Source organism: Molothrus aeneus, chromosome 6, assembly GCF_037042795.1.
Source record: "Molothrus aeneus isolate 106 chromosome 6, BPBGC_Maene_1.0, whole genome shotgun sequence".
Taxonomy (NCBI): domain Eukaryota; kingdom Metazoa; phylum Chordata; class Aves; order Passeriformes; family Icteridae; genus Molothrus; species Molothrus aeneus.
The window spans coordinates 19,674,366-19,699,176 of NC_089651.1; the positions used below are offsets into that span (position 1 = coordinate 19,674,366).

The window sequence follows — 24,811 nt, forward strand, 5'->3', positions numbered from 1 at the left end:
TTATAAACAAAGCATAAACTTTGTATACATGTTAGTTTCAGAAGCGCTTGAATATATAAATTTCATGTATTAAACTCAAAACTTAAATATAGAGTAATTACTAGATCTTTACCACACCATCATGAGTCTTAGAAATCTTCTACAATTTTAAACCAGGGTTTAAAGATCAGTAATTGAAGTAGAAGCTAGAACCTTAAAGGCATTTTCTTTCTAAGCTTTTCTTGCTCTCAATCACACCTACACAATTTTTAGTCTGAACACCCTAAAGTGCACAATTTCTTGCAATAAAAGCTAGCATTGTTTGTGTTGTTTTGAATAATACAAAGTAGGCTTTATTGTTTGTAATGCTTTTTCAACACTTTGACACAGATTCAACACAATGTCTGATTGTGAAATTACAATTTGAATTTAACTTGCATACTGTGTTTTACAAATAAGTTTATCACTGTTTTTCTTACTGTAACGGAATTAGCATCATTACCAAGTGTACATGCAGAAAGTGAATTTTCTGTTTCTCAAATACTGGAATGAGGATGGAGCTTTTAAGCTCCACTTCACAATGAAGGCTTGTGGTTTCCTGGCAGGAGTTCATTCAGGTGATTCACATACTGTGACAGTTCATTCTTTAGTAATGTCCTTGGACAATCCTCCAGAAACACTTGTGGTGATGACCCCATTCAAGGGAGATGCAAACTGTTAAGTGAAGAATGGCCACTGCAATTCTGAAAGGCACAGAATATAGAGCTTACAAGGCTTAGTCATCAAAAGTGGTCAGGGATTTTACTGCTTCTTAAATAGGACTGAAAAACAGAAAGGCAAGAAAGAAGTAAGCAAAAGAGGACAGTTGGCACAGTAACAAACTGGTAACAGAGAAGAGATGAATCCATCATCTCTTAGGCTAGCCCTACCAAATAGCAGCAATATGTGGAGGGAGGATGAAAATCTAACTCATTTTAAGAGAGCAATAACTTTATGAAAAAGATCACATATGATTGCCTGCAGTAGCAGGCAATTTATTCTCTTTCTGTGTAGCAGTCTCCATAAAAAGGACTTTAATGTGAAGTTCTCCTGCTGTCTGGGTAATGACAGTCCTACTCAGCCTCCTTTGTTTTATGTACCTTTTTCTGAGCAGTCTCAGCTCTTCTGGCTAAGGAGATAAGAGTCCACAATAAAATACCTAACAATTTAGGTGAAGATTTGAAGGCAAGCTCCCACAGCATCCTAAATATTGGGCTAGAAAATACCAGTGTCTTCTTGCAGAATGACTTGACATCTACCCCTTGGAGTCACCAGATGTTTGGCACGTCTCTGGTTCAGTGGGCACGCTTTTGGTTAAGACTCCACAAGCAACTTTTAGCTAGCTGCAGAAAGCTCCACTCTGCCACCAGAAAAGCCTTTTCAGTTTTAAATCTTCCTTTTCTTTACAACTATTCTGTAGCTGTATAATTGTTTTACATGAGAACAACTATCAGTTCTTCATTGCATTGGACCCCTACATTTTGACTATAACTTTAGTATTTACCTCAAGAATTTCCTCTGTGTTTTGACTTCCTCAGCTCCTCTAACACTACAGTACTTCATCCTGAATTATTTACCTCCTCAGTGATTCTTACCTTCTAAGACACTACTATATAAACTATTCATTTTTGGGGTTTTTTTTCAAGGCTAGGATGCAAAGGCAACAAAATTTCCTCAAACTGAAGTACTGTTAGAGATGTCTTTCACAACTTGAGTCTTACAGAACATACTCTTAAATATCCATCTCCTCCATTTGAGATGTCCAAATTATATATGAAATGTACCAGTTTGCCTTGATACTATACTAAGCATTATAATCTTTGCTCAAGACATTAACAAGGGACTTGCCACTCAGTTGATCTTGATGCATGAGCTGCATTTCATGAGCTCCATTATCTTTTAAAGGCACAGCCTTCACTTACACTTATATTCTAGCCTGCACTTTGGGGGTATGTGTAGAATTAATTAACACAGTTCTTGTAGTTATGCACACTTCTTGAATGATTTTGTATTTCCAAACACAACAAACAATGTTTGTGTCTTGAAGGAGAGCCCAGTGTTGCAGGAGAGATTGGATTTTGCCATAAACACATTTGGATATAGACTTCCATAGAAGCTCATCAGAAAGAAGAATCTGAATTTTGTTGATTTTCTGCATTTAACTCCTCCACACTCACAATGCACACATATTTATAAACTTCTAGGTCAGGGTAATCCTCTAATATTGTACAGAGGTGATGCCCATGGAGGAAGGTGCCCTGAAACTGTATTACAATGAAGAGAAGGAAGTTTCAAACATGAATCAATTTGAATAGGAAACAAAAGAACCTTCTTCAGCAACAAACAGGAACATCCATTAAACCAGCCTAGAAACTTGGCACCATCACAAAGAGGCTGAGGTAACCCAGGACAACATCTCTTCCAGACTGAAAAGGATTCACAAAATCAATTAGCAGTTCATTCTTTAATTAAATGAAGATTTACACAAACAACAGAACACTTAGAAGAAGTATAGGCACATATTGCCACAGAGGGGTTTCCTACAGCACAGAAAACAGCCTTCAATTCTTTATTCTCCCAGTTTGGTTTTTATGCAGCAAAGACAAAGCCCAGAGTCCAATAAACCCCAAACATGAATTACCTGAACTCCTTTTTTACTTTTCAAACAGAAGGAGGAAATTAGTTCTGCTAAAGATGATGAGAACAGTCATTTTGCAAATGATGCTGTGAAGCTGATCAGAAGGGAATGTGTTGTAGCATAACTGCCCTATTTCAGTGCATCATCCTCTAATAACAATCTGCAGCATGGCTCTGCTTCACTGAGAGGGAGAGAGTACTACATCCAGCAGGCACCTCAGTACATGCACATCCCAGAGAGAAGCACCCTCCCTTTGTTGGAAGGCAGCCATTACCTAGCTTGAGCCTTTCAGATTCTCATTTCAGGACAGAGATAGAACTTGCTTCATTGGCTGCAGTTATTTGCTGTTTCCAGTTATGACCCTTGTGATTAAGCCAAGCTCTGAGCCCTGAAATCCTCTTCTGAAACGGTGAACAGCTTTTGTTCAACAACATAATAGGAAACCATTTCTTGGCATCCAACCAAATAAGTATTTGAGTATTAGCTTTTCAAAAGCTATCTCATTAATTCAAGAAAAAAACCTCTTTAGATTTGTTTTGCTGAAATAGACAACGTGTTACACTAGGCTGCAACTTCTGACAGCTGTAGGTAGAGAATACTTCCCTTCCTTGCTGCTGGCATCCATGCCCTGAGCATTCATTTGTTTGCAACAGCAGAAAGTTGGTCCCGAATCCTTCCCAGACCTTCTAACATAGTATCCAGGGTTTCTTTGCTCAGTTCCACAGTCAGTGCAGAAACAACAGGATTATTTCCACATAAGGCAGCATCTTCCTGAATCTTAAAATAGGAATGCAGATGTTAGTTGTATGAAAAATTAATTTATGTGTTCTTCTAGAGCCACTACAAAATGTAGTGTTTAATACATGGATTAAACAAAATGGTCTGAATTTGGAATCCAGCTCCATCCTGAAGAACCATGGCACATTTTCTAAGCTGTGTGCCTCACTAGTGAAGTGCACTCCCATTGTCAGAGTGCAAGTGAGCATCTACTGCCATGAGTATTGGGATATTTTGAAGATAGTTGTGGCAGGAAGCCACATCTGTATCAAAAGCATCTCAGCAGATACCACAGAGGTACCACATTAACTCCACCCCACATACAGAAATTAGATTTTAATTCCTCCTCTGAATCCCACTCATCTGATTTTTATTGGTTGGGGGATCCAAAACTCTGCAGAACACAAGCAGTAAGTTAGGTATACTCCCCAAATGACAGATGCAGCTAGTGAAGGAAGTTATTAGTTATCTCAAGCAATTTCCCAACTAATGAAGTCAGCTAAACATGCTGATAGAGTGCTTAAAATTAAAGGATGATGGCTTCGTGATTTATCTTCTTTTTTTCTGTAGCAAACAATGGTGACTAGGAAAAAACATGGTGACTTCTCACATCCTCATGCACACAAAATTTCTGTGCAAGAGAGCTTTCATCAGAGACACTGTTCCCATGCTCTGTGGCATTTCAGGTATCATCTCTGAGAAAGTCTAATGGCCCACCAGGCATGAGGCAAGCACCAGATGCCTGTCTGAACTGGTTTTCCCTGGGAAGTCAGGTGTTGGACTTTGTTATTTGGGTCCTTCACAGCCACTGCCATTACCTTTAACTGCAGCAGGCAGGTAGGGACTGCCATTCTTACGATGCTGTCTGAAGATGTCTTGATGTCCACCCTCCAGTCCATGTCCACCAGCCGAGGCAGGGAGACTGGGAGATTAAAAATGGCTCTGTTAGGCTCAGCTCATGTGGTATCATGGTGACACCACAGCCTGCAACCTGTGACCACCACCATGCACAGGCTTCTCCACTTCTGGCCCTGGGAAGTGTACAAGTTTAGTTCCTACTATGTGGTTTCCCATCATTTTACTCTGGAATAAGCCAGTCTCTGAAGACCTCCTCATGACACTGGAAGGGCAAAAAGGGTTCTCCCATCATTACATGCAATGACAGTTCAGTGCAAGAAGCAGAGATAAATTTCCAAAGTAGCTGGGAGAAGGAGAGCAGTAAGATGTCTTCTCCCCATCTTTATGCCCTGCCTTGCTGCCTGCTACACTCAACTGGTGTTTCATTGTGAGTTGCTCTGGCACCTGCACGCTTATTGCTCTGCTCTCAAACTGGTACGAAAGCACTCAGGAAAGCTTGTAAAATCTGGCAGTATCAAACATGTTATTTCAAGTTCCCCAAAGCATCCTGCAGTACAGCAAATATACTGACAAACTGCAATCTTCACATTCCTTAAAAGTATTTAAAATATCACCCTAATTACATGCAGCCTAGCAGAAACCATTTAACAGGTGCATTATGGACATCAATAGCTCAGAGCTGAAGACCTCCTGGGGCTACCCAAGGAAAGAAACACCAGTCTAACTTGGCTGCTAAGGAAAGAGCTGTCTCAGTAGGCAATTGCAGCCTGTCTGGATTCTGCCTGTTGTAAGATGCTTAGTGTCTTCCCCAGGGGTTGATTGCTAGCCTTCCTACTCACTACAGACACTCAAGTTACTTTCTCTCTGTGCTTTATTGTCTAACTGAATTTTTTTTCTGTCTGGGGAAAGGCTCTCTCTCCGTGCCCCTGCTGCTTCCTTGCACAGAGCTCCAGGGGGCAGTGCACAACTAGCTGCCTTGCTCCTGCTTTTGGAACAAATTCCAGTTCACAGTCTGTCAGGGCCAGCACTTGGCAGCATTTGCAACAGCACAAAATACATCTGTTAAGCTTTGTATGTTAATTTGCAAAGATTGATTGCTGGTGGCTTGGGAGGGGCAGGAAACCATTCACTTTTTTATGTTAACACAGATCAATCTGTTGGAATGTCTGCCTTGGACCACTGCCTTGGTCCCTACGTAATGCATGTCAAGATACTTTTATAAATACAATACTAAGATAATCCATTATTTCCTAGCAGACAATCTCATTCCTGAGATTACTACTTACTTTGACTGGCTTGTGCTTCATTCCTCCAAGCAGAGCTGTGAAAAAAGTGGAGAAAACAGTATCAAAAGTGCTTTTAGAAAAAAAGAAAAGAGGTAAGCATTTAGCATGGCTTATCCCTGACTGAAGGGTCACCAGCAGTAAGCAGGAGACAGAGACTGCCTATGCTGCTGAGTGCCATGGAAAGGCTGGGACTGGTGGCTAATGGCAGGCAAACTGGTGACCAACCATGGGCTCTTCTGGAAGGGCAGCTCGTTTAAAGCCCACACCTTTCTCCCTGGTCTTATCAAAGCTGTGGGCTCCAAGCACTGAGATGTGCAAGCACAAGTCCCCTCCCCTGCCACCACCTCATGTAAGCTCTATCACATACAGTGCCTCTGCACCTGAGCCATGGTGACAAGTGGATGGATATATGAGTACCACCTAGATCTTCTAGAGCTGAAATCCAGCCTTATAAGTTTTATCATCAACAGTAGCATTTTTCTCACCACACAGCTGTTAAGATAAAAGGGGCTTTGCATATTAGGAATGTGACCCACGTCTGTTTCAGAAGTCATGGAAAAACTCTGTGTGCCCAGGGCTGTTTCATTGGCCATTTACAGAAACTAGACAAATATCCACGTTGCCAAATATCCACATATCAAACGACATACACAGGCTTTAAATCTCCAGCTGAAAGCAAATGGCAAGTGGGTAGCACTTACATATTCTCCAAGATTATCTTAGTTAAGAGGTTTTTCAGATTTTGGTGGAAGTTTTCTGGGAAGAGACGGAGGATGTCTTCTGCCCCGGTCAAGCCGCGGTACACCACGTGCCTGGTGAGGTTGTGCAGAGCAGACACCAGCTGTCAGGAGACAAGAGAAGGGCAGCGCTGAGAAGCATTACATACAGCACAGGACGGGCCCTCTTAGCCAGGAGACACAGCTTATGCTGGAGACCCTCACCACCAGAGCCCTGAGCATCCAAGTACGGCCCGACGGCCTCAGCAGGACGGGGCCGAGCTCTTCAGCTCCCCCCGGTTCGCAGCCTCAGCCCGCTCCCTTCTGCCGCGGGCGAGGCTCGCTGTTCCCGCGCACGTCTCGTTTCCCGCACCTTCCCGAGGGCCTGGGCCAGCCCCGTGCTGGCACCGGCACAGTCCCGCTCCTACCCTCCCGCCGGGGCCCGCGGCTGCCCTGCCCGGCCCTACCTGCTCCGCTTCCTCGGCGCTGACGGCGAGCCCGGGGCAGGCGCGCTGCGCCAGCGGGCCGAGCGCGGCGGGCGGGCTGGAGAAGCACTCCTGGCACAGCTGCCGCACAGCGTCCTTCGACGGCGCCTGGCGGGGAGCAAAGCGGGGGCGCTCAGCCGCGGCCCGGCAGCGGCGGCCCCGGCCCCCGCGGCCCGGCCCCGCTCACCTTCAGCAGGATCTGCAGCGCCGCAAAGTCCCCGTCCCGCAGCGCCGCCATCTTGGCGCCGTCAGCGCGGCCGCGCTCCGCCCGCCGCCATCACGCGCCCGTCACCGGGGCGGGGCCGGGGACAGGGATGGGGACAGGACCGGGGCAGGGACAGAGACACGGACACAGACCGGGACCGGGACACAGACCGGGACCGGACGGGGGGCAGGGACAGGCACACGGATAGGGACAGGGACGCTCTCGGTGTGTGGCACTGCCCCTGCCGTTCCACTCGGGGCGTTTTCTACTCTGAGTGCAAAGCTATGCCTCGGAGTTGTGCTGTAAACGCGCTGCTTTCAGCCAGCGGGAACGGGAGGCGAAGGATTTATCACGGCACTGTGATGGCGATACGGACCATTATCCTTGCAAGCTGTGCCTTTCACTTTGTGAGGAATTTAAATAAGTCCTCTTTCTGAGGGAGAATGTCTTCTCTTTGCCTCGCGTGGCTTCCAGCACATCTGGATCCAGGGCATCACTAATCTATGGTCTTTCCCCGTCACTGCCTCTGTCACGTCCTCATCCTTATTTCCATCTCTGTTGGTTTGTAAGCAGAATTTTGCACAGTGAGAAATGCAAACATAAATGTTTCTTCCACTGGGCTTCACAAGCCTGGCAGGAAACAGGGTTTACTCTTGTAGAGAAGCAGATTCTTACTACACACACAAGGATAGAACAGAAAGTGAAGGGAAGGATGGTGAAATATTAATTTTTTATTTCCAAAATGAAAGGTTTGCAGCTAGTGGTTTAAACAATAGCACCCCAGTGGGGAAAAAGCATGGGGTAGTGGTTAGAGGTTGGGGTTTAAGAGCTAGGAAACCAGAATCACATTCTCTTGACCCTGCTTCAGTCTTTTGATGAATCAAGGTAGGTCAGTTTGTCCCGAGTGCCAGGAAGGTAATGGCACTCTCTGTATAACACATAATGTCCTGCAGTAGTAAGTGGCACTCTCTGTATAACACATAGTGTCCTGCAGTGGGCATTTATTAACATCAGCAGTAAGCGTGGTGGTTGTGAAGGGATAAACAGAATGGAGGCACTGAGAAAAAACAACACTGTGTTACAATCTGAGGAAGTATGCTTAAAGGAAACAGGGATTGTTCACAGGATATACTTGTCCTTGCATCGTTGACCTCTTATAATCTGCCTGCTTGTCTTGCTCCCAAACCAATAAGGCTAACTTTTTCTAAGAGGTAAGCAGAATTTTTCTAAGCAGTAACACTTCTGAAATGCCCTATCTAACTGGGGGAGAGGGACACTTACAATTTTTCAGAACCTTTCTAAAGCAACAACTTTACAAGACTTCAATAAAATCAGGTTGATCCATGCCTAGCTTATTGGGTTTCTGTGGCAAGGTTCTGGTAGTGGGAGGCTACAAGGATGGCTTTTTTGGCAAGTTGTTAGAAACTTCCCCCATCTCCAACAGAGCCTGAACCTACTGGCTCCAAGATGGACCTGCCACTGGCCAAGGCCAAGCCCGTCAGTGATGGTGGGAGCACCTCTGGGATAGAAGGGCTAAGAAGAAAAAACAAAAGTTATTGCAAAAGTAATTTGTCCAGCTGGAATCAAATCCAGCAGGGAGGGGTGGGGGGAAGGTGCTTTTGGGATTTGTTTTTTCATTATCCTGCTCTGATTTTGACTGGTGATAAATTCAGTCAATTTCTCTGAGTCAAGTCTGTTCTGCCCATGATGGTAATGTGAGTGATCTGTCCATGTCCTTAACTCATGAGCCTTTTGTTACATTTTTTCTCCCCTGTCCAGTTGAGGAAGGGGGTGATAGAGTGGCTTTGATGGGCACTGGGTATCCAGCCAAGATCAAACCACCACACCTGGGTTAAGGACTTAATAGTACAGAGTAACTTTGTCAGACAAGTAGGTGGAGAAATGGAAAGGATGGGAGGGTGTAGGGTGGGGAGTGTAGATAACTGTCTCTGCCAGATCTCACAGGAGTGTGTGGCAAGAGAACATTTACCTGTGAGTCACATACTCAGAACAAAGATGCTGCCTGCCAGTAAGCACAGCTGACAACCCACTGAATTTGTTCTCCAGTCCACCTCCTATTGCTGCCATTTCCTCACTCTGAGAGCCTTATAATTATGAAGAAATAATGACAGGTTTGATTTAATATCAAACTTGAAATGCTATTGTTTAATATCAAACTTGAAATAGCTGAAGCCAACAGAAGTGCTTAGTAAAATGCTTTATTTGGTTTGATCTTTTCTTCTTCCTTCCCTCCCTTCCTTCCTCTCCTCCTTCCTTCCTTCCTTCCTTTCTTCCATTCTTCTTTCCCTCCTTCCTTCCTCTTTCTTCAAGGTCAAGGCCTCCAAAATTAAATTATCATCAGGCATGAAGTGGTAGACTGCATCCTGTAAGGAAGGCTGGCCCTGTGATCAGTGTGATTGTCAGGAAGGTTTGAGAAACACCAGTTCAATTATCTGCTGTGCCAGAGGCACTTCTCTCCGAGTTTGAAAAAAGAAACCCACTTAGGGGAGTGAGATGGATTGGATGTCCTCCAGATGTGTTTTCTCACAGCCCTTTTTTTGCCATGATTTCATGTCTGTATCACCCAAGGGGACTCAGCTGTGAGTTCTGATCCTGCAGATGAGTCACAGCACTGTCTGCAGGAATTGGGTTAGATCTCATGAACCAAATTGTCCAGTCATTGAGTCTGAGAATTAAATTTTGCCTCTGGGCTGGCAAATTTGCCTGCACCCAGTCTTGGGTGATACAGCTGGAGTACTGACTGATGTGACTCTCTCTTGGCTGAGCCAGCCTAGGGTATCTGCAAATCATTCTCCCTAAAGTACTGTAGGTATTTTTTTTCTCCTTGAGAAGTAAAACTGGGAAATACTAAATTTAGCTTGCCTACAATTCTTACCTGGAGAACTGTAATCTTTTACACTCCAGGGAAAGAACCAACAGTTTTAGCTCACTTTGTCCATTTAAGGGTCTCTGGGAGAGAAATCCTTGGGATATCAAGGATTTGATGAGAAGAACTATTATTTTTTCCCCACAGCATAGCCTGTATTCACTGGAGCATGCGTAGCAGAGGAGTGGTCTCTTCCTTAAGGGCTTCCAGCTGCAAGGCAAGGCTCTGCTCTGTAACTGCTCCCTGCTGGATGGGTGCAATTTTAGTAAGAAAGTTGCCTATCCTTTCCAAATTAGAAATGCAGGATTTAGCTCCAAGGGAATGCATTAGAGAGATGACATCAAGTGTGTTCACTTGATGTAGGGCCTGGATGTAGACTGTGTAAGAGAGGAATGCTCTATGTCCCAGCCAGTCTGTGGCTAAGCCCTGCTGAGCTTCAGAGAACAGGATTTCCAAACAGTCACCCGTAATTAGTATTTTGACACATATTACTTTTTGCTGGAATTCAGAAAGACTGATTGGTCTGTGTTATTGGGGAAAGTTTCTGATCTGATCAGTGAACTTGACAGGTAATCCTTGTTTAAACAGACTTAGGCAAGTCAGGTTGTTTTCATCTTCCAGTTTCCTACATTTATTCCTGTTGGTGAAACCCATTAACTATGTGACAGAGAATAGGCCAGAAGTACTGGGGATACACTATGGCCATGATTAGCAGTGCTGGCCTGGCTCTGCATGGCTATGCACCCTCTTCATTGCCAGTCTGTTGCCTCTTGCAGTGGCCCAACAAAGTGCATGTAATGTACAATCAACACCCAATATTTGGCCCCATCTCCACTCACTAAGGACTTGTCATCTTGACAGGCTTTTATTGTTAGGGTTTTTTTAAGAAATGGAGCCAAACCCTGTTGTTAACATTTGGGTTTGTACTCTTTCGTGTCAGTTTTCAATCACCTTTCAGATGACAGTATTCCTTCCTCCCTGGCCTCTCAGCTGAAACAGCTGAACTTCCTTTTCAGTTTGGATTGCTGATACTTGAGACTCTTCAAATGGGACTGCAAGTTGGAGGGTAAGACCACTGCTGACAGATGTGATCCTTAAGGCTCGTGCCAGCAGATACTCTGTGTGCTCTGTAAGTCTGTGGACAGTTGCCTGCATTGCAGCTGGAAAATGAGCAGCCTCACACTGCTGTAAATCTGTATTAAAACTGGAAAGTGAGCAGCCTCACACTTGTAAAGAGGACATTGCAAATTAACAGCTCATCTAAGGTAATTTTCTTTGCCCTCTGCTGCAAGACAATCCCTATAAAATTTGATAGGCAGCTGAGACTGCTCATGAGATCATGAATGTGTTCAAACTGCAAAGCATCATTGGGACAAAAAAAAAAGCTTTTTGAGTGTTTTCCAGCCAAATGTATTTGGCCTAAGCATCATACCAAGCCATTGTCTTTATTCAAGATTTTACAACCATTCATTGATGCTCACGAAACTCCTGGGAAAAAATTCTGTATAAGAATCAATGGAACCGCATCTGGTTTTATTAAGCAAATTAAATCATGCAACAAAACATTTTCCATGAGGTATTTGCAGCCCCAATGGCATAACAGAGTCAGTTCTGACAAGAGAGGAGGAGCAAGCCAGCACAGACAAAAGCAAGACATTTAAAAGCTCTTATAAAAGCAAAAAAGTAAACCAGCCTTTCCTCCCCACTCTCCTTTTGAATGTCAGTGTCCCTTAGCATGATGTGATCATGCTGAAGCTGAACAAGGAGGCAGAGGCCAGCACCAGCATGGGCTCCCATGAACAGTTGCTTGCACAGAGTGGTGGTCGCCTCCTCCCTTTAGGCTGCTGGAGGCGACCACCACTCTGTGCAAGCAACTGTGCAAATACAGAGGGGAAGGCAGCAAGGGAAAGCTCAAACATGCTGGGGCTCACTGGTAAACTGGTCAACAGCAGCTGCCAGAAGTGTGTCCTGTGAGACAAGGTGTGTAAACCAGCAAGCCTCAGATGTGCCTGGTTCAGTTGCATGGCTTGTCTCTTCCAGCAGAGGAGGTGACCTGCCATGGCAAGTAGTTGATGACATCTGTTACTGGGAACCACTGCTGGTAAGAGAGCAGTTTCTGCACATCTGTGGGGCCTCAGGCCACCTTGGTGATTTGTGGCAGTTTAGCCTGTAGAGTGAAAGATCAAGTGCCAGCTCTGGAGCTGCAGTGATGCCAAGTATCAACAAGCCAGCTGTAGGCTCATTTCAGTTAAATGTTCTGTTCTCATTACAAAGTCTCACTATACCCCAGCCCATTGCAGTCTGCAATGTTGCTGTGACACAACCTATGAACTCTGCCTAACCATTCTCAGTCTGCTACGTGGCCTTGCTGCCCTTCCGCTGTTCCACAGCCTAGATCCCACTGAGCACTGTCCTCTGCACTGCCTGCCTTTAACCACTGGGTGCCAGGTGCCTCCCAGCAGGGAGCCACTCACACACGGGCTCGTTCTCCTGCTGCAGGAGGAGAAGCACCAGCCTCGAACCACTTCGCCCAGCTGTGCGTGTGCTCAGTTTACATTTGTGGTGAGGGCAGGTGTGTGAAACAGCCAGTGGCAGATCAAGACAGCCCCGGGCACTTAGGCACTTCAAGAAATCGCATTGTCTCTGCTCCTGCAGCTCAGGCTGCCTGCGGAGAGGGAGGTAAGGAAAGCTGTAAGGTCGTGGCTGTGACCCAAAACCGCAACAAGAACCCCATCAGTTCATTTCGTATGGGAATAGCTCACAGAGAGAGAACAGCCACCGTTAGTTTAAGTTACATCTCAGTAAGGCAAAGGGATTCATATCCCATTATCAAGGAAATACTGGAGTCATTCACGCCCCTTTTGTTGCGATTGCTGCCTTTTATTGGTTTGAAATGACACTTTTGGAGGGCTTATTTCTGCCTTACTAGCTATGATTGTCTTTTCATTCGGTGTTAATATGCTGGCTAGCTCAAAGAACTCTAGATTAAGGTGCTAAGAAATAGCAATAAACTCATAAAGGCGCAGGTTATTTCAACAATGCCTTGATCACACATATAATTGCAACAGAAAACAGTTTCAACAGTACTTTTCAACAAAAAGCAGTTTCTTTCTCCATTTTATATGGCTTAAAACTCTGAAAAGAGGAGGTATAACACAAACACTCAGAAAAGCCTCTATTAATGCCTCAAAACAGAAGAGCAGAATTGTAAAAACTAACAAACTGGAATATAAATGATTTCTCTTTCTCTAGAGAGGTAGAGCTTTAGCTCTACCTCTCCACAACCACATCCTTAAATTACCAAGCCATCATAAGGGTAAATGTCAGGATAAATGCTTTGAAAATGTCCTTCCCAGTATTATTAACATCACTATGGACTATTAAAATTAAAAGGCTCTTTAAAACGTAATTGACTTTTTCATTATTTATCTGCTGCTGCCGTTGTTCACTTCCATGTGTGTAAGTAGCAAATCCCCAGAGGGGTGTTTCATATCTATATAAATGAATATTAAATGCTTTGCCTCTGGCATTTTAGAAATAGCACAAATGCAGCTGTGTTTGTGCATCTATAATTTCAGGACATGAGCCAGCCTCTTGAAGAAGTTTCCACTTGGCAGATTATGTTGTCTTCTCTGGAGTTTTGCAAAATCTCAGTGTTAGTAACAAGGGTGTGTGAGGCAACGTCAGAACAGCAGAAATTATCTCATTACATTAAGACTTCAGCCTATGTTTATGTGAAACATTATGCCACAAGTAAATTGAATCCAGTCTGCTGGGCTCTTACCAATAGGATAAGAATGGTATGCAAAACAGTACAAACTAATTACCTTCTTTTAAGGGAAGCTCTTCAAGCAGATTATGTAAAATACACCAAAACAGACTTCATCCCCAATGCCTATCATCTGTTACATAGTAAATGCAGCATGTGTAACAGAAATTAATACTTTCTCTAGAAAAAATACATTTAACCATTTTGTGTGCATTCATCCTAACTCACAAAGGGGGAAGCAAGAGAGAGGTGCTATTTGGAGGTGAAAACAAACAAAAAATTGCAGTTCTGCAGGTCATGCACTCACACTGTGCTGTGCCCTGTAGCTCTGTGATGCAGAGCAGCAGCTGTGACTCTGTGAGCACACGAGGTGCAAACCAAGCTGTGGTGTGACAGGAGGGAGCTGTCAGTGGTGTGACTCTCACACTCAACATGTGAACTTTGGCAGGTCTGGTTTGTCAAAGATGGGAACTGTGTATTGGGTGCTTACTTCTGAAAGCAGAAAGTTCTAGTGTTTATAGAGTGCATGTCCTGTTCACTGTTACTAATTTAATGAGGGTTTTTTTCTTAATTCAGAACATTTTATGGCTGTGGTGTTTTATGTTTTTTTCTTCTCAGTAAACTGCAGAATGGAGCTTGCAAAACCTCCAGCCTCTTAGGACAGGCTGTGTTTAGCCCTGCCATCCCAAGGTACGCAGTTTGATGAGTTAGCTGAGTGTTTTGCTGTGCTGAAAAGAGCACCTAAGCATTGGTGTGCTTGTTGTTCTGTTTCCTCCTGACTGATACATCCTGCAAACAATCCAACTTCATTCCTTGTCCCCACAATGACAGCATTGTACAGTGCAACAGATCAGCATCAACTGATGTGTGATGCACGGTGCCTCATCGTACCAGAGACGGAATCAAAGGGCTACTGAAGAGTGCCACAGCTTTAAAAAAATGACATAGCTGAACCTAGAATTTGTTTTGTTTTGATAGCTGTTGTTTAGACCAGGCTCCCCAGTATATTTTCTGTTAAAAATATCTTTTGATGTGGCTAAAATTACCTTAAAATTACCTTAGTTGAAGGGTAAACCAAATGATCACAACTCTAACATCAACCCTAGGAAATAATTCCCTAGCTAATAGCTACTGATGCTGCCCTGTCACTGGGGTGCTTGGTTGTTTTTACCCAGGCTGTGCAACCCCACTCTGACAGGTTGTATCAGCAGAAGAGCCCTGCCTGGGGAAACAGAGCTCAGGGGAGACAGCTGCAGGCAGGGTTTTACTGGTCGAGGGTTTTCCTGTGACAACAATATGTTTGCTGAGGATTTGTGTCAGCTCAGGAAGAGAATCTGTGCATGCAACAGAGAGGCTGGACATTGGTAGCTGACTTTGTAATTTCAGTGTGTCCACACACAATACAAACCTGTGATTATGAAATGCATTTAATATATAAAATGTAAATACAGTGGTGTAAACGGGGCCTTAAAGGTTTCTCCACTCTCACCTGTAACTCTTTGTGCCAGTGCTACATGGGAGCACTGCTGTCTGAATCCTCCTGTTGCAGCATCTTGCCAATGCACAGTGATGTTATGCAACTTCATTATGCAGTGACACAAATACCATGGAGCTGAAGCACTACTTTCAAGAAAAATTTATTCCAGTAGTAAAAAAAATGTTTAAATCAACACAAACACAGGGTTTTGGTAGTAAGGCAGCTGTGGGTCACCAACTGATCTGAATCAGCATGTCTTGAAATGAAGCAGAATGAATTCTCATACCTTCAGATACAAGCTGTCAGAGTTTAGAGAAGTGTAGATGCTTTACACCTCAGAAAATGTGTCTAAAAGTAGGAGCTTGTATACCAGCCTGGAAACAGAGCCATGTGTCAGCCTGTTGTGCCTTTTCTCTGCACTGAGGCTCTAGTGTGCAGTGAAGGGACAAAAGTGTGGGATAGAGCACAGCCATTGCAGCAGTCCTGCCAGCAATGCTTGTGATGTGGCTCCACTGGTGTTTTAGTTTGGATCAGGACTGTATTTTTCTTGCAAATCTTCTGAACATCTTTATTGCCCGTCCTTCATTTTGCATCAGGGGCTGAATTTTGAGTGCAGGAGTTAGGTTCTGTTGAGTGAAATTAAACTGAAAAATATTTTCCAGAAGTGCACCTAACATGCTCAGACCTCATAAGGCATTCACTCTGGGGGATCCAAATGAAGGTGATTTGAATTGAAAAAAAATCCCTGGAATATGCATAGTGGGCATGTCAGATCCTCAGCAGCAGCTGTTTGTGTAGAGCATCTATTCTACATGTTCTTGGTCTCCTTGACCTTACCATGCAGATGGAACTTGACCTGATGTTTAAGAGTAGTTGAGAGAACATAGTTGTAGGGGGATAGAATATAAGAAAATAAAGGTAGTGTAGAAAGTCATCTTACCCCTAAGGAGTTGCAGCTGGGCCAATTATCAAAGATTAGGAACAGGCCTGACTTTAACAGGCCACAGCTGTAACCAGTGAGAAAAAGAGTGCTATAAAAGAGTGGGGTGGCTGGGTGAGAGGGGAACTGGAGTTAGTGGCTGCTTTGTGAAGAAGAAAGAGTCAGTGCTCTGAGGAGCTGCCCACAAGAAACACCAAGAAGGTGTGAAACTTTTGTGATAAGGAGATGACAGTGTGGAGCCCCTGCAATGACATGACAACACCTAGTGAAAATTAGGCTCCAAATTTTTAATTTCATTTTCCCCATAAATGAAGTTGACCATGTGAAATTCTTACTCTTCCATACACTATGATCATTAGTGAATTAGTGCTTATATAATATCTCTGAAAGTGATTTGTCATTTCTGTAAATGTGCTGGTAGTGGGGAGGAAGATTACTAGTTTATTCTATAATATTCTCTAATATTTGATAACTTATACAAGTGGTAAATATTTCAATTTTTGCTGAAAATGGAGTTCCTTCAAGAGTGGAATGTTCCAGCTGAATCAGCACACAAAATTACAATGTAAATATAGGAAGTTGGGGGGTAAAAGGGGAAATTGCATAAAGAATCTCATGTCCTAGGTAACAATCAGCATATTGCAACCTAAATTGGATTTGGACTAGCATTTGCCTCTACTTTTGTTGTAAGAGTCAATGTGATTTTTAAGAGGTCAGCATCCTACCAGCTACATTTTATTGGGAAACAGTCTGGAAATGCTCTAATTCCATAAACTGAGGAAGAAGTCCTAGAGAAAACATGTTTTCTATGATAGAACATAAGGAGTACTGACAGCACCCTTGAGAATTTTCCTGAGCATTTCTAAATGGAAAGGCATTTGAGATACTGTTTAATGTAAGGACCTAAATTGATAAGTAAATGTTAAACAGTGTTTGGAGAAAGCTGGGTGTTAATTAGTTACAGCTGCATTTTCAGCAGTTCTTACTAGAACTTTTTCTTAAGCAGAAGCAAACAGGAAGCATAACTCTTTCAGTATCACCACTGATTCAGATTTGATTCAACTAGGAAAGAAAAGTCTATAGTAACAAAAATTTTAAAACCCTGTTTCCTTCCTGGAACAGGAAATGTAAAAATAGGATTAGTCTACTTCCAAATTCTTCTAAAAGAGGTGAAAATGTGTCACTCATTCCATAAAAAAAACACTTTACAGTGCTTTCAAAAAAGCAAGTACAGTGACCTAACCAGCTTCATATATGAATATGCAGCATATTAAAAGAACTGACAGAAAACATAAAAGCACACAGAAATCCCAGCTTCCTTGGTTTTCAACATCACTATTACAAGCTTCAAACCAGTATCAATCAATTTAATCTCTGTGAACTATGAACCTTTATTGATCCATAAAATGTAAGAGTCCAGACAATGGAATACTTGCTGATTTCTCTCTGTTGGAAGAGAGCAATATCAATATTCCACTCAAAATCACAGTCAAAATGGCTGTGATTATAACATGTAATTTAATTTTTGTAAAAATCACAACACTTTATTAATTAGATATTAGGTGCTTTATTTATTGAGCAAATTGACAAACACAATTAGTATGTAGAATGCTCCAGAGACTCCCACTTTCATTTTCTTTCTTCTTGTTTTTTTTTTCCCCTCAAACACTATTTGGTTTGTTAGTTACAAAAGGTTGAGAAACAGTTTTGTTACAATCCAGGTTTGGGCTTGGATATTAATCCTCAGCTAGAAACTTTCTGTCCCAGTTCTCTCTTTGACTCGGTCAGCTTAAAACCACAGTAAGCCTCAAATACACAAATGCACAATTCCAAGCCCAGTCATCTTGAGATGAGAGCCTCAGAGTCTAAAAATCTCCTTCTGCTGCAGTCATGAGAATCACTGTGTTTGAACAACCATTCCCATTTCTCAAGATAAGGAGAGGAGCTTTAATGTTTCTGAGGTCTGATGCATGGGCAGCTACTTCACTAGAGAAGCAGTTGTGTTTGGGGGCACTTGAACAGACAAACCTCTCTCAAAATGCTGAGGCCAACTCTCCTCCCATCTTAGAGCAGGGAGGTTTCTTCCAGAATACTTTCTTGGGAGCATCCAGCAGCCTGCACTCACCTCCTTCTGCAAATACGATTTACATGATTAGCTGGAACTGAGTCAACACCCCCAGGCCAGGGCACAGGATACAGGAGGATTTTAGTACGAGTTGGGTTTCCTGGAGGGAAGTCCAGCTAAAGAGGAGTCTTGCATTCTCCTCAGTCTATTGTTCAGTCTGACTTGGACCCTGGTCTTTTCTGTTTACTCACTCAGACAGCCCATCTCCCTGCATACCGGTCTGCGTGTGTACAGTAAACACTGGAAGCTCATTGTAGTGGTAATAAGGCATTGCAGCTATGAGAATCCCAACCTTCCTGCGTTAGCTGCTGACCTTGGTTCTTTCTCCCCTCTTGTCCCTGCTGGCAGGCTCCTGCAAGAAGGTAGGTGCAGGCAGTGTGTATCCTGTGCATATCCTGAGCACTGCTGCGCACTGCAACTTTCATCAGATGAGAAAAGTACATGCATGCCAGCAAAATGTCTTTTTCAAGGCTTATGGAGGTGACAGAAATTTTGTTGCTTAGATTTCTGTATTTACAAGACAGGAAAGCTTTTATTTGGTTAATTTTGTGACCACTGTGTGTAGAGAAAGGGACAATATAGAATCACATTAAGGCTGGTTGAAATTAACTTCATTGACTTTGCAGTTCACGCTGTGGCTGAACTGCAAAGTCATTTGGCAGCAACTTAACTCCTGTTAACACTGTTCTCTCTCTTTGCCTCCTATCAGGAACATATGCCATGGAGTTTGCTCCAGCAAAACACCTGTCCTGCACAGACTTTGGAAAACACAGACGTGAAAATAAATTCAAAGGTACCTGCAATTATAGAGGAAAAGTGATTGAACTGCAGGGAGCACCTCGTGCTAGCTTCAACTTAGCTAATGCAGGTTAAAATATTGGTGGAGATGACTGAGAAAAGTTATCTTTCCATATGCTTTTCCTGTTCCTATGGTCCACCTAAGGCATCAGTGTTTAGCTACTGTCAGAGACAGAAATCTGAGCTAAAGGGACCCATTCTGGCCCTCAATATGTTACATTGCCTAGTAACCAAATGCAGGCTGGCTGGGATCCCTGCTAGCCTACCTGAGCCAGATTTATGCAATCAGACACGTTTCCTTTTTCCAGTTGCTTGCAACAATTGTATAATTGGACTAAGCAAACCTCTCTTAGTGGTAGAACTACCAATTTTTAAACAGGCTGATAATTCATGGTGATAATGGATCTGTCAGACAACATGTAGGTGCCCTTGCTTTTGCAGCTCACTTCCAAATTCCCCTGCCTAGTCCTGAACATCACCTCTCCCTGTGCTGGGTGCAGCCTAATGCAGAGTCCCTTAATGAAGCACATGTCCCAGCTGCAGGAGAACACTGCAGTCTGTCCCTGTCACTCTCTGCATTTGTACCTTGCTGGGCAGAGCTCCTGGCCCAGGAGGTGACACAGTGCCAGCCAGGCTTTGCTTTACTGTGCTGTCACCAGAGCTGCTCGTCTCCACAGCTCAGGACTGTGCCTCTCCTTAGCCATGACCTAGCAGAGGCACTTTCTGGTGCAAGGGAAGGATGGGAGACTGCCTGCTCAGGGCATGGTGGGCATGAATCCAGTGAATAATAATCCAGAGTAAATGACTGTTCCCTTGGAATGTTTTTACCATTTTGATTTTGTATGTTTCAGCAAGGTGCAAAAATAGTGGGGAAGGAAGGCAAGGGGGGAGGGAGAGAGGAAATGAAGGAGAAGAGGCAAGCTGGTTTATTTGCTGAATTTTATTGGTTGCAAAGCCCAAGTGTTGTCCCTGTGTCTGTTCTAGTGAGTTGGCACCACATACACACACAAAAAATTCATATTTCCTTTAAACGGCTGAAATTCCAGTCTGGCCTGGCAGAAGGGTAAATTCCACATAAAGAGCAGTCTCCATGGAGAGTTTTTGAAAATAAATTAAAAACCTGTGAGACTGAGAAAAATTCTGAAAACTGGTGATGTGTCAAACTGATTTACTCAGCTTCAAATTGGCACAGTTGGGATATGACTGCCCCCCACAAAAATGCAGAGCCTTAGACACAGATTCCACACCTGGTGTTCAAAAACCTGTGTTAGCTCACTGGAGAAGTGTGTCTGTACACACAGCCATGTGGCCACCATAAAGTGTTACTCATAAGACATATGAACATGTGCATATGGGATTCTTGAGTTAATTGCATTTATTCTGACAATCACAAGCTGAATTCCACAGGTGCACACGCCCTTCTGGCTTGCAAAGACTCATCCTATGCAGTAGGTTGATATGCAGTCTGCATCTGCCTTTATGCATGCTTTTAGCATCTTGTATCCTTCCTCCTGCTTTATTGTGTGTTCTGGGACAAAGGCTCTATGTGATGACAATAGATAATTTGGGATCAGAGGCATCTGATAACATGGAGGAATTCTATGAAGCTGTCCTTCATGTTACCATCCACATCCCTCCCACAAGCTGTGCATGCTATAGGTGTTTGCATCTTGCTCTGCGTATTGAAATGCAGTTCACATTTCAAATGCCTCTACTTGTTCTCCAAGCCTTCTCATCCTCCCTAGTTTAATGTATCCATCACTTCTATGCCAGAGGTCACTGACACTCCTCTGTGAGACAAGAGTTGGTCAAGAAAGAGGCATGTAGTTACTGAGTTGTGACTCACTCATTCTGCCAGGCCTTTCTCTGTGCAGTTAAACGCAGAACAGCCAAGGGTTTTCTTCTCGCCCCACATAGCCTCCAGCCATCTTCCCCACAGCACAGCCCCATTCCTGGGCAGACAAAATAAGATCCCTTAGCCAGTAAAGGCATCTTCCAGTGTGCTCAGCACTGCTACGTCTGGAAAAGATGACCTGGCAATTACAGTGGAAGTCAAGAGCAGATGAGTAAAAAAGCACCAAGCTGTAAACATGTACATTCTGTCCATGGCACCTGGCTGCATTCTATCATTCCTCCATTTATCAAGGAAGGCAGGGTCACCTCAGGGAGGTGAGGAAAAGTTGTCAGCAGCTGTGCCAAATCAGCAACATAAACCACAAAACAAGTAAGAATCTTGCACCTAGAGGAAAAGGCATGTCTGCCCATCATCCCACCAACTGTGGGATGGATGAGGCTTCAAGTTTCTCTCTCAATATAAATATAGGCAGAGCTACTCTGATCCCTTTTGGTACAGCACATGATTTCCTCATGGCCCCTGACTAAACTGATTCTTGTGCCAGTCAGCTCAGGAGGTGAGCATGTCCTTCTGCTGTGTGCACACAGATTTGTTTTCAGCTGGCTCTGAGAGCTACAGCAAAGTGATGGCTCCAAAGGCATTTAGGAGTTTTAAGGAGGAAAGCCTGTTTTGTTCTCACTAAGAGAAGTCTACCCCCAGTAGTGACTTTCACTGTGTTGGAGTGCTTCTGTTCTGCAGAGCACAGCATGGTCTACAAATGAGGTGTAGAAAGTGAAAAAAAGACAGACTGAAAACCAAGAGATGAATCACACCAAGTCAAGAATGAGTAAAGGAAGACACCTTAGAAACCTCCTGTAATTAGAACAGTGTGATTTGGTATCTGTTCAGCAGTGTTTGCTCATTTCACCTTAAGAACAATGCCAGCTTTCAAAGACAATATAACCCAAAGCTGGTGCCAGCAGACAGCTGATATATGAAATACCAAACCTCTCTGCAGCAGGTAACTGAGCCCTTGGCCAGCTTGCCAAAATTACCCAAATTGCCCCCTGTGGTGAGCTCTTTACTGGCACAGCCTACAGATCCTAAATGGCCATGGAGCTGGCTCACAGCTGGACAGCACACATGTCAGAGAAGCTTGCAGCTCTACTTCCAGGCCTGTCCTTACACCGAGAGAACACAGAGAGGTTTTCCTGGCCTTTTAGCCTGCTGTTGTGGTGGACCTCACACAGCACTGGGTCCAATTGTCTTTTTGAGATGCCACCAACAGCACAAAGCGAGGTCAAGCTCCCTGTGAGCAGTGAAGGCAGTGTCATCTTTGTAACCCAGCTCATCTTCCTGGCCCAATTTGCTGTGCAGTCACAGAGAAATTGATGGCACAAGGGAGGGGCAGTGCTGGGCAGAGCCAACAGCCAAAGCCAGTGTGAGATTGCTTTTTTCAGTGGCAATCACAGCTGACTTTGGTGCAACTAAGATGTAAGAAACTGCAGTAACACGAAGACAGGAGAGGAACTGTGGTGATAAGTAGAGAAGGACAGGCCTAGAGAGGGAAGGAAAGTAAAAGGTTTTGCTTTCAACGTGAGAGGTGAGTGCAATGACATTTGTAGCACTGTTCTGCATAAATATGAGTGAAGATTATATTTTTGAAAGCTGGAGGAAAAGATATCACAGTCATCTTGATATGAAGTGACTAAGGTCAGGCTAAGATATATTACTCTGTGGGTAAGAAAGGACATTATTTGAAAGAAGACATCTAGAGAATATCTGGAAAATTTAGACATTGCCTGAAAATGGGAACCTAGAGAAATAATAGTCTGACTTAAAAACAATGCCCAAATAAATGTGTGTGTGTGTGTATTTATAGTTAGTATAGTAAGCTTAAAAAGGAAGAGAAGGGACTGAAGTAGAAAAGGCAACTATGCACCAGTAATTTAATTGGTCTGTGTGTGTGAAATTACCTGAAGTCAAGATGAAGAAGAATAGAAGTAACCAAAAGAAAAAAAGCCCTCCCAGAGGAAGCCAAAGGCTGATACACTGATGAAGCAATTAAGGAGGAAAAGGAAACTGTAAGATGGAAAATGAAAGGCAAAAGGACTGACATGTGTTTCAAAGATTGCTGACATGTCTGAGAAGATGGGAACTGCTCTGAATCATGGTACTTAGGAAATGGGACACACCACTCTGATGTGGGAGGTATAGAAACCAGATTGGAGAGGGTTTAGGTGGATGCGTAAGATTCCAAGTAATGAATTGAAAGATTCACTTTACTGACCTCAGGGATGAAAGGCCTAGAGGGAGATGGAGCAGATGGAGGTGCTGGAGAGACAAATGAAGTCAGGAGTGGGATGGGAAGACTTAAAGCAGGAGGATAGAAAGAATGGTTTGTTACGCTTGCTTGTGACCTTTGGAAATTTATATTACGGTGTCTAGCAGGGCTTAGTGTAAGGAATACTGGTTGCCACTGCCTTTGCCTGGTTCTGATTTGTGGTGTGACTGTAAAGCATCAAACACAAACATACTTCAGTTATTTTCTCCATTTAGGTCTCTGCCCGTGGGCTATTTTGTTTGTCTCCTCGAGGTTTGCCACTGGCGTGACAAACAGCGCTCTACAGAGGAGGAAGCTCTAGAAACACAGAAATTAAAGATGGAAAATTCCTCTGTAAAAGATCAACTAGCCCACTGTGCTTGGTAGGCCAAGGGATAAACACTGTGTTGTGCTTATTTAAAATACCACAAGAAGTCTCCCACAGCAACTGCTCCACCAGGCAGTGGATCTTACAGCCAAGCCATTGTGACAGTACTCATCCTAATCTTTTTGCCTTGTTTCATCCTAGTTTCTCCCTCCTCACAATAAAAATGCTCTCACTTCTGTAAACCAAAATAGCTCTTCTCCCACAACTGTGTTTATTTTTTTGCAGCATTGTGTCCTACGCACCATGCACAGCTGTATTTAGTTCTTTCAACTCACGTGACAGGGTCTCTAAATCAATCCTCATTACTTCTGCTTTTTAAAAAATAATTCATTTATGTTTATTGATGTCTTTTCGATGAGAAGGTAGTCAGGACTGAATGCAGTATTCCAAAGAGTTTCCACAACACTACCAGTAAGAAAGGCTTTTGTTACAGTTTCTGTTTATGAACTCTACTATCCCATTGTTTTCTTGTTTCTTTTTCCCCTCCCATCATCTCAAATTATGGGCCTGTCTAATTTACTGTCTGCTTTCCTGCTATTTTGGGTCTCTCAGCATTACAGCTTCTGAGAATTCATCTTCTCAATGAGTATCTGTGAGTTGAATTATTTTTTGACAGATGTAGTAGTATCCCCTGTGGAACTACATTTTGTTTCCTGAATATAATTTGTGCCAGAGCTTTGACTTGTAAAATTAATAGAATAGCATACCCTCAACCCTACAGCTTAGAGGTGTTTCCTTCCATTCCCCTTCCATCCCCAAGCTTGAAATCATAAAAATGAACATTAAATTGCAACTAAAGAAAAAATAACTTTTTTATTCTCTTTGAAAGAGTTGTTTAAGCTTCATGGCATCTCTGATACATGAAATTTTCTCACTACAGTCCCAAGAGAAACATTAATTGTTTGTTAAATAATTTCCAGTTTCACTGAGGATTACCAGACATGTCCTCCCTGTCTGAGATGTGATAGGAGCTTGCTGCTCCCAGCTTATCCCCATTTGTCTGCCCCATAGTGCTTGCAAGAATCTGTAAGGCAACTTCAAATGTAGCTATTCCCTAATCCTTTGTTGCCAAAATCATCTACTTTAGTTGAAGTAATTTTTTTTTTTTCCTGGCCCCTCCTCCCCACCACACATTGGACAGATGCAGGACCTACTGTCCTTGCAGATGGAATGGGCAAGAGATGCTTGTGGATAGGATAAGAATAAAATGTAGGTTGATAGGTTGGTGACTTCTTAGCCTGTTTTAGCTGCAAGCCTCAGCTATTTGAAACTAGTGCCAGGATTGGT

The 24,811-nt window shown here is 43.4% G+C and overlaps 1 protein-coding gene across 1 annotated transcript; it reads right to left on the bottom strand.

Moving 5' to 3' along the window:
• Positions 1–2,467: 2,467 nt before the first annotated feature.
• On the bottom strand, positions 2,468–7,047 carry COMMD9 (COMM domain containing 9). Its single transcript, XM_066552272.1, has 6 exons — positions 6,966–7,047; positions 6,761–6,886; positions 6,279–6,418; positions 5,578–5,612; positions 4,252–4,355; positions 2,468–3,433 (listed from the first exon to the last, which is right to left on the bottom strand). The coding sequence occupies exons 1-6, from the start codon at positions 7,014–7,016 to the stop codon at positions 3,293–3,295; spliced, it is 597 nt and encodes a 198-aa protein (XP_066408369.1). The 5' UTR covers positions 7,017–7,047; the 3' UTR covers positions 2,468–3,292.
• Positions 7,048–24,811: the final 17,764 nt, after the last annotated feature.